The sequence below is a fragment of the Callospermophilus lateralis genome, chromosome 14, assembly GCF_048772815.1.
Source record: "Callospermophilus lateralis isolate mCalLat2 chromosome 14, mCalLat2.hap1, whole genome shotgun sequence".
Taxonomy (NCBI): Eukaryota; Metazoa; Chordata; class Mammalia; order Rodentia; family Sciuridae; genus Callospermophilus; species Callospermophilus lateralis.
In genome coordinates, this window is record NC_135318.1 from 37,049,286 (window position 1) to 37,059,944 (window position 10,659).

Genomic DNA, 10,659 nt, shown 5'->3' on the forward strand with positions numbered 1-10,659 from the left:
GGAGAGGCGCTCTGGATGAAGGCGGGCCATGCAGGTTCAAGGTCTTAGAAGAGAGAGAGAAAAAAAAGGAATGGTAATTTCATTTCTAATAGGCAGAAGTGTGTCATTTCCAGAATGTCAGAGGAGTCTGTGCTTCTATGCTTTGGCCTGAAATGTTTTCAATAAGGCTAATTATATTTTTTGGCAAAGCAAAAACAAAGACTCAAAGGGAAAACACTATATATTCTCCGACTAGAGAATGCTGTCCCAATCTGAATTTGGCTTAAGAATGAAGAACCAAAAGTGATTTCATTTGGAAGAAAAAAATGCCCGAGAGGGGAAAGGGCCTTTGAATACTGAGTCTCTGAATAAGGAGCAGAGAATAGCAGCGGTATTTTTAAACAGGCCTGTCGCATGGTGGAAAAGGCCTATGTGGTCTACAAATAAAATCAACTGCACATTATTTTGTCCCATCGGTTTTATTGGCCATATATTCAGAATTCATTATATAAATCTTTCAAAATAATGAGATATTACAAGAATAGTTTACAAGTCAGCTCTGATTGCACAAATACTTGACACAGGAAATCATTTTTACAAATACATAAGTTTTCTTACAAGAATACTTTAATAAAGAAAATAAGTCTCTATACATCTTACAGCAAATTTTATGCATTTTCTTTCCCCCATTCAACCATCATTTTGGGTTTTCTATCACAGCATGTCTACCACATCCAACAAACCAAATTACAGTCTGCAGCTTCTTCTTACTTTCAAATACTGAGATTTCTCACACTGTTGAGGAATTTTTCAGCTTCCTTTTCTAATATTTCCTGAAATTTAAGAATTCATCCATTCAGGCTAGAAGAGGTAATTTAAACAACATTCCTTTGAAACAGAACTTGGATCAGGTTAATCACTGGGTTTGATGAATGATCTTTTCACTTCCCACCTAGGCTTAAGGCCAGCCAATGGTTTAAACCTGCTGTACCAAGTCCTTACATTCCAAATAGTCCCAAAATTGCAAAAAGGAAACCCTGGAAACAAGAGTGAAATACAAATATTAAGAAAGCTAAAATATTTGCTATTGATTAGAGAGCACCTTTAAATTAAGGTTCCTCCCAAGTTGAAGATGACAGAAAGGAAAGTATAAAGGTGTGGCAGTAGTTGTATAAAATATTGAAAATCTGAAAAGGTTAATTGCTTAGGCCAGTGGTCTATTATTTCCAAAATGTGAGAGGATACAGAATCCTTGCCTCTGTAGCCTGCTGAACCCAATATCTGACATTCTTCTTATGTTGTGGCTTTGATACAGCCTAACAAATAGCCGCTTACCTAGAGCAAGTGATCCTGTAGGCCAGGGGAACTTTACAGAATACTGACCTCGTTTATCCGAAGAGATGGAACCCACCAGGGGAAACATGTGGCATTCACTCCATCCCTTCACTGTCACTGAAAAGTGTGTCCACTTGGCAAAGCTTATTGTCTTACTTTTCAGGTAGCATGAATTAAGATCAAGAATGAGCAATATCCTACAGTTAAGTTCCTGAGTGCTCAGCTCCAATTATTCCATATACTTAAGAGGATTCTTTCATCAAGCCCTTGTCCATTGAGAGATTTAACAGCACTGAGGGACCACAAAATGTCCATTTCTCTTCTCCTTTATTTCTCTTGATTTCTCTTTTCACCCCAGTGTAACAAATTGCTACAGGTTTTTACCAAAATGCCGCAGCAGTAGTTAAAAATGAGTTATTTTGCATTATCAAAAGTATTCAATCACATTATCACGGGTCACATTTGCATATAACTAGGAGATAGCCAAATAATGTTTATTGCAGTGATTTTGCAAATTCAGCATAGTCAATGTATCCATCATTGTTCTTGTCATCATCTCTCAAGACACCATCTATTATGTTAATCAGTTCTTCTTCACTCATTAGTGGGGCCTGTTCACTCTCTTCCTACGAGATATAAATTAGACAGTGATGAGTTGCACATTTACTGGAAGAAGTGCCTAGATATCGTCCATGCTCACACACATCTACAGACTCTTTCAACATCATGATACATGGCTACTTCTAGGAATCCACAAACTCATGTATCAATATTCAGTCAGTTTATCATAATCCAATTCAGGTATTACATATGCCAATTAAAAGAAAGACGCAGTCAAAGCAGGCCCTTGCATATTCCCTCTTAAAGATTACCGTTTGCCCTTTTCTAATAACCAAAGCAATGCATGTTCTTAGAAGAAAACTGGGTCTAGCTTACAAAGAACTATGAGAGTCATAGATTCCATGACCTATACACCCATCCAAAAGAAAAGCTCACAGCCTAAATGAGCTAGCTTTATGCACAATCTGCCTGTTAAAATGGAAACAGTGACATATTGAATGACATCTCAGGACCAGAAAAGAGGAAGAAGCACTGTCAACCAGCAGAACCTGTTATAACCTTTAGGAGAAAGTATGGCCCTACTCCAGAAGTAAGTGCCACAAGGCTCACTGCTAGGTGCGAAGCTAAGGTCATTCACACCCGTGGCTGGTTCTCCCTTTGCCACATGTCCCATACCTGCCCTTTCTTTTCTGCTTCCATCCACCAGTCTGTGTCCCATGGCACAGCATCATCTCAAAATGATGTTCTTGTCCTGTGCAAAACTGCTAGTGCTCCTTGAGGGCTAACCCAAGCTGCACTCCTATCATCATGCCTACATCACCAACTTTGCCTCCCCTCTAGTGGCCTGGAGGCCAGAGGGGACAAAATTAAGTCTGGAGACACAAGATTTTGATTTCCATTTGCTCATCTAGAAGATGGAAGTAATGCCAGTGCCTGGCCCTGCCTCCTCCGCCTGTGGTAAAGAGCCAACTAGCTCTGTACTGTATCACAGGACATCTGACTTCTGCCACAGCCCTCCATCCCATGGTTCCCACTCACCCTTCTTCTCAAATGAAAAACCTCTTCCACCCCCTGCTCTGCACTGTGAATGTGGCCTATCTTTTCAGGTACTGGCTTAAGATACGAATATCCAGCTCTGGGGCCTCTGATTCAGCAGGTCACCAAGAGAAGGACTGTGGAACAAGGAGAGGTACATCAGAGCAGCAGACAGAAAGGAGAAGCAGTACTATGGAGGCACAAAGATAGCACAGGGCACCAAGACTGGGGACTGAACTACCAGAGGGAGGCTTTCCAGGACACACCCACTGAGCCACTGCCTGACCTACCTCCTTATGGACATGAGTGATGGCTGTAGAGAGCTCTAAGCCATCAAGTAAATTATTTCCATCATAATCGTGCATTTTGAAATAATGGAGCTGCAGTTCTTGTGGGGACATCTCCGCCTCTGGTTTGTTGATGACACCTTCCAGATGCTCCATGATATGCCTAAAAACCAACAAATCAGATCATGCTGAAACCTTAAGGGCTCTGAAAAGTTCAAGACCTGAAATCTCATCCAGCTCAGAAAAACAGTGGCAGACCACACTCAAGGCTGATCCACAGACAGAGCCCGGCAAGGGGCAGGGACAGAGCACAGCTTGTATGTTATGCCTGTAAGATTATGCGTTTGTTTTCCTCTTTATCATTAGAATTTTGTTACAACACTTTTGGGCCATCAATTTAAAAACAATTCAAGGATAACCCAGTGTAATGTGTGAGGCCCACCAGCCCAAGACAAAAGCTGGGACAAATGACTCAACATCTGAATGTGTCAGTAAGAAAAAGTCTTGCCAGAGTCAAGAAACAATTATATTCTGGATTTTGCCACTACTATTGTGTGTGTCTATCTATGCATGACTGTCTATCTGACTGTCTGTTGTGAAAGAGAAAGACTAAATTCAGGCAAGTCATTTATCCTAAGCCACCATTTACAAATGAGGATGGAAATAGAACACCTAATAGGTGGCTCTAGGGAATAAACAGCATCCTTGACAAATTTTAAGGAGCCACATAAATAGGAGAAAGGAAAGAGGATGAAGTGTGCCCTTGCAGCTGGCTGCAGCTGCAGATGTTGGAAAGCCCTGGACCCCAGTCCTGGCCAAATACGTACTCTTGGTTGTGCACCGTGTTCTTATCGAGGCCCACGCTGCTGGGATGGGGGACATTGGCCCCGGGCTCCTCAGCCCTGGCACCTGGAGCACAAAAAGCCCAGAGCAGGCCATACAGGAAGGGGCCTCTGAGCAGCTGCAGGGATCTCATGGTCACCGGTACCTAGGAGGTGGGGAACATAAGAGATGAAGGCAGAGTACAGAGCCACGATTTTTCTCGAGACTTGACATAATACACTTCTGGGAAACCTGGTGAGGCAGCCAGGCTGGGAAAGAGAGCATGTTAAACTGGGCCACACCAGCTCTGTCATTAGACTAGGAGATGACCTTGGGCTCTCATCACTCAAATGGGGAGGGGAATCTGCCAAGCTTCCTGACACACTTTCAGAGGGCTAAGCACCTCCACGAGTGCTCAGGGGGATACAGAGATAAGTCCTGTCTACAACCTTCCAGTCCTCCAAGAGAAACACTTGCAACTGGGAGTAGAACTAAGAAAGGCAGAGAGTGCAGTGTATTCAAGAAAGAAAACCCCCTGGGAGTACAGGGCACGAAGTTTCCTTAGATGAAGGAAAGTCAGATAAGGCTGACAGACATGGTGACACTTCAGCTGGGCCTGGAAGGTACAGGGAAGGAAGGGGAATGGTGGGAACAGGGGCAGACAAGTGAAAAAGAAACACAAGCAGCTTCCTCTTTTGGAAAGACAGTACTGCAGATGGGGGAAAGGCTCAACAGGCCACATTGGAGGAGGCTTCACACACCAGGCCATGGGGGGGTCGACATTTTCTGAGCAACAAATAGGGAAGAACTAATGATTCATGACGGAGAGATGAGATGAGAGTTAGCCTTCAGACTGACTCATCTGGCAGCTGCATGGAGAAGGTATAAAGTGGGGCAGACCAGAGACAGGAACACTGAGGGCAACGAGGAGGAAGGTCCCCTCTGCAGCAGTGGACATGAGGAAGAGGATGTCAACTCCAGTCTCATCCACCTCCCAGGGCTGTGACTGAAGCAAATGACTTAACTACTATGAGAGAGCATTGAAAAGGAAAGTGAGAGAGTAGTTAGGATTCTGTCACATTCTCCCCAGTCTCACTACAGTTGAGATTGCGGTCAACTAGAAAACTCAGTCAGCCCTGAGGGCAGGGAGTACTTTATTTGAATCATTATTTCCCACCAAGGATCAGAGAGGCCTTTGGTAACTGTTGCAACTGGAAGTACCCGTCCTTCCTGGGGTTAGATGCTGCTCTTAAACAGGAAGGTAAAGGTCAGCCAGGAGCCAACCTATAAAAATGAAGAAAAGACCTGATCTAACAGTCAGTTACCAAAAGGCACAGCCAATTCTGCTGGATAACAAAGGTCAGTGATTCCGAAGAGGCCAAATGAAGCACAGCCCCAGATCTACAGCAGGGAAGATAAAACAGAAGGTTCCGGTCCCACCCTTATACACACCACACTCAGCCTACAGCTCAGAAACTGTCACTGTCTCCTCTCTAAGCCTGGGGCTGGGAAGGAAAGGTGTCACAGCCCTTCATCCATCTTAAAAGATTCTTGGGATAGGACCCTGAAAGTATGCCCCTATGATGATTAGCAAAATTTCCCCAAACCATTCTGCCCATCACCGCCATGATCCTTCCCCTAAGGGGAACAACTGTCGCTAGGATATGTGACTCACAGGGTGCTAAAAAGCAGCATCTAGGCTTATTGCTCATCGACATTATAATGCAATCTCTCGTGCTATATAATAAGATGCTCAATACAGACTACATGAAAGAACAGGCTGCAAGTTTATAAAGAATAATTCTCTTCAGTCAAATAAAAATATGTATGTGTATATATACACACTAAAAATTGTTAATAAAGACTCTCTTGGCTGGGTGTGGTAGTGTACGCATATAATCCCACCTACTCAGGAGGCTGAGGCAACCAGCCTCAGCAACTTAGCAAGACCTCATCTCAAAATAAACACAAACTAAAAAGGGCTAGATATTCAGGTCAGTGGTAGAGTGCCCCTGGATTCAACCCCAAAAAGAAAGAAAGAAGAGAGGGAGGGAGGGAGGGAGATTGATTTAAATCATGAGATTAGAAGTGATTGTGATTTTCTTTTTACTTTCTATTGCTTTGAAATGATACTATAAACATCTTTTTCTTTACAAAAATGTCCTTAATGTAATTGCTCCCATAATTTTGTTCTACTACTAAATGGATAGGAGAGTTTCCAGTTAATACTTTAGTGTGTGTATGTGTGTGTGCACACATGTGCTACTAAGGATTGAACATGGGTATTCTACCAATAAACTATATCTCCAGCTCTTTTTAAAAACTTTTTTGAGACAGTCTCACTAAATTGCCAAGGCTGGTCTCGAACTTGCAATCCTCCTGCCTCAGACTCCCAAATTGTTGGAATTATAGGCATGTGCCATCACTCCCAACTTCCAGTTAATTCCTATCTCCATAAAATAATCCAGAAGCAACTAGAAACCATACTTCCAACTTTACCTACTACGAGAGCCCAAACCCTGACAAGGCCACTACCCATAGTACCTGGTACCAGAAAACAAGGTCTCAAGTTACTTCTAGCCACTAGCCACTATTGGTCATAGCAGACAACTTGGGATTCAGTTCTTCCAGAGTCTTTCAAACTTATTTATGACCAACATCTTTTTTCCCCAGCAAGCCCTCTTCACCTCTAGTCTGGCTTAGGTTTTTTCCCACAAGCTCCATTCAGAAGGCACCTGTCCATTGCTGATGACAACTATGACCACAATCTTGGAAACTGCCTGATTATTTGTCAGTGCCCCTTCCTGGACTGGCTATGAGAGGACATTCTTGGCACTGGGCACAACCTGGCACAAACTGGTGGTTCTTAGCCTGTGTGCGATGGTCCTTGAGAGACTGTGATCCCACCTTTACAGACCCAATGCAAGTTTTGATGTAATGTAATTGAGGATAAGACTTTGGAGTTACCTATCAGACAGACAGTTGAGCTGAGTAATCACTGAACCTGTGGCACACTTTCTTTTAACTACATGGTAGGATATTTAGTATGTAACACTGGGGTATGTGTACGCATGTGTGGTGGTGGTGGTGTTTTCTATTTAGGCAACACCAAAAAGCAACAAAGGGATTCATATACAGAAACTAGAGGTCCAAATTATCCCTTTTTCGAGGAAGCATAAAAGCCAAGAACCGGGCTGGGGATATGGTTCAAACAATAGCTCGCTCGCCTGGCATGCGTGCGGCCCAGGTTCGATCCTCAGCAACACATACAAACAAAGATGTTGTGTCTGCTGAAAACTAAAAAATAATATTAAAAAATTCTCTTTCTCTCACTCTCTTTAAAAAAATAAAATAAAATAAATGTGCACCACCATGCCTAATTCCTTAAAAAAAAAAAAAAGCCAAGAACCATTTATTTTGAACTTGTCTTATTTTGGTTTGTTTCAAACCATCAAAACACAAAACAAACCCAAATCTATTAACTTATTAAAAGAACAACCTTCAAGTGCTACAATAAGAACAGGGAATCTGGCTGCCACCTAAACAAATTAAATGGCTCACTGTCAAAAGGAAACAAACTCTTCTGTTCTGCCCAAAGAACATATTGCATCATCTATACTCCAACTACTTAGCTCAAGGCTATGGGCAAACAGCCTGAAAGATAATGCCCAAGCTGGGGAAAAAAAAATCCAAAAAGAGGAGAGAGTTCTGAAGAGACTGCAGAACAAAACCCATGCCTGACATTCCACAAGAGGAGCAGCCTCAGTCCTGGGAGGGAGGTGCTGGACAATTATCAGTGGTGCTGTGACTTGAACCAAGGTCCCCTCACTGCTCTAGCAGCCTCTTCCTGTCCCAGTGGTCCCAGTGGCTTTGTTCCAGTGGTTCCATCTGTCCATTCCTTCTTCCTTCTATCCAGGTCTTATTCAAATGTCACCTGGGGATTCTTCCAGCCAACACCATTTGCTACCTCCTCTCACGGCAATCTGCAGCCTCTCCACCCATTTAACCTTAGCATATAGTCACATATTTTTCTTATTTCCATTTTTTTTCTTTTCCTCCTTCTCTAAGGGCCAGGACCCTATCTTCTTTGTCTCTTATTTATCCTGCTGAACTGACATGGGGGTGGCATATCTCAATCAGGGCAATAGGTTTTGGCACCTAGGCATGTGATTCCTCATTGCAAAGCTCTGATCTATGCAGGAACTTCTCTATGCAGCCCTCCCACCTCTGGTTTGTGCCTGGTCCACCCTTCCTTCTCATTGTGTCATTAGTCCTATCAGCACATGAGAGTCTGAAGCCAGACTTCCTCCTAGCAGCTGTTGGCAGCTTTACTTTCATGATGGGGGATGGAGGGCACTCAGATAAGAATTCACCCTCAAAGCAGTCACTCTTACCAACATCCAGACATCCTGTGCACACAGTCAATGCCAAAGAAAATCCTGACCAGTATTTTCCCCATTATCACTGCCATGATCTTAGAAAATAACTAATTTCCTAGGCTAAAGAAGGCTTTGTATGGGCTGAGGGTTGAGAATTGGTTCTGAAAAAAATGACATTTAATAGTTTGATCTGTTTGTTCATTTGGAGAGTCCAAGGAGCAGCCATGCTTCATTTGTACATTTAACTGACATACTAACAGCTTGGTAACATATGAACAGCAGAATAGCAAAAGGTACTGAGGACTGTGACCCAGACAGACTCTTCACACAGATCACAGCCAGCTGGGAAGGAGAAGCCAGTAAATAGACCCATTGGGTTCCACAGGAGCCCCAACTCTCACCTGTAATAAAACAGGAATCATGAAAAGGATTAATTCAATCAAAGGATAGTGCCTCAAGCAGAAGAAACAAACTGTAATGAACACTTAAACCCAGAAAGGACTTGGTCCAATCTAGGAACTAAGATTCCATACAGTTGAAGACACAGTATTAAGGAAATGGTTGAGTCTTGAGTAAAGTACCAAGAGGACAGGTCACAGAGGTGCCTGTAAACCTGTATAAGAACTTGGAAAAGCAATGGGAATTCTAAGAAGGGTAAAGGAATGGGGGGAAGAATCAGGTGATATGTGAGATTTCTGTTCTAAAACCACAGCTTTAGGTCCCTTGTACTGAACAACCTGCAGAGTATCAAGGAGGGATGCAAGGGATCAGTTGGGAGGATGAGGTAGTCCAGAGCAGCGATGGCGGCCTGAACCAGCTAGGGCAGCAGGATGGACTGGAAAAGTGACGTATGCATAGAGAACTTTGGATGAATTCGATGTGGGTGGGTAAAAGAGTGGTGGTGAGAATTGTGCCCAAGTTTCTGGTCGGGACATCTGCGTGGAAAGCAATGCCACGGCCAGAGAACTAAAACAAGGAAAATCATTTTCCCCAGCTTTCCCACTCCGCCTCGGTTCAGCCTAGCCAACCCCTGGGCCCACCAGGACCTGTGCGGGAACCCAGGGCAGTCAAGAGTAACGCCTCCTGTCCTCCTGCTTTCGGGCTGGCCAGAGACAGTGTCTATCCGTCACAGGTGGCCCCACAGTCAGGTCCTCGGACCCTCAGGGGCCAGGCAAGAGCGCGGAAATCGACCAGACCAAAGCTTCAAAGCCCGGGACAGAAACACAGGTTTCCGCAACGCGAGACAGGCCCTGCAAAGCGTCCAGAGATGGCACCGGAGCCAAGCCCCCGACTCAGCTACTCCTACCTTGATCCTAGGTCCCAGGTCCCGATCCCGCCCCGCTGCCAACGCCTGAGCGTCTCCCACTGACCTCCGACCAAGGGGTCAGCCCTCCGTCCCTCCGAGTTCACTCACCCTCACTGTCCCCGCCGCAGACGCGAACCCCTCCAGCGTGAGCCTCGCCAGCCCCCGTCCCGAGAACGCTCTCTTACGGCCCGCCCCCGGCCAGCTTGCGCACGCGCGCTCCCTCCCACCGGTCCATTGCGCCACGGGCCACGCCCATGCGTCGGGCCACACCCCCTGTCCACGGATAGCCGCGCGCACTGCTTACGTGAGTCTACGTGTAACGAACAGCAGACGCAGCGCTCTCGTCTTTCCGACGGCGACACCCAGCTCCAGCCCCATTGAGGCCTATGGGAGCTCCAGGTGCCGGGCAAGTTGCAAATTAACCCCGAGAGCCCCCAGGAACCAGGTTCGGCGTGGTAACTAGGCTAGCGGATCTGGGCGCGGCGCACTCTATAGCTGGCTCCCACCGCCAACACCTCATCTTTGGAATCCCCGGGTTCCTCCGACTACAGGTTGAAAAGAAAAATAGTAGGAAACCTAATTCCTTTCCTAAGAATCGGCGAGAAGACGCTGGTGCTGGCCTTGAGTCCAGCGTTTCCCAGATTGGCCTACTTTCAGGTTCTGCTTGCTATCCCACAAGCCGCGAAGCCTCAACACCAACTCACATGTCCCACCAAGATTTTATGGGCGACCCAGATTAAATGCTGCTTTTATAATTCGAGAGAAGACAAAATACTTCGAGAAATGAATAGGTATTCATGTGCAATCCTGCCCTTAACATTTTTGCTCCTATACAAGATTGTCTTCAGCGAATATCTATTGGCCAGATGGATAAAAGAATATAGACTCTCGCTTTTTAAAACCCTTCTCCCACTTGTGCCCAGAAAGATACATAATCGGTTTTTCATAGGAACCT

General features: G+C 44.9%; 1 protein-coding gene across 1 annotated transcript; it reads right to left on the reverse strand.

Moving 5' to 3' along the window:
- Positions 1-439: 439 nt before the first annotated feature.
- Mcfd2 (multiple coagulation factor deficiency 2, ER cargo receptor complex subunit) lies at positions 440-9,890 on the reverse strand. The gene is made up of 4 exons (XM_076833280.1): positions 9,813-9,890; positions 4,025-4,185; positions 3,201-3,360; positions 440-1,940 (listed from the first exon to the last, which is right to left on the reverse strand). The coding sequence occupies exons 2-4, from the start codon at positions 4,171-4,173 to the stop codon at positions 1,809-1,811; spliced, it is 441 nt and encodes a 146-aa protein (XP_076689395.1). The 5' UTR covers positions 4,174-4,185; positions 9,813-9,890; the 3' UTR covers positions 440-1,808.
- Positions 9,891-10,659: the final 769 nt, after the last annotated feature.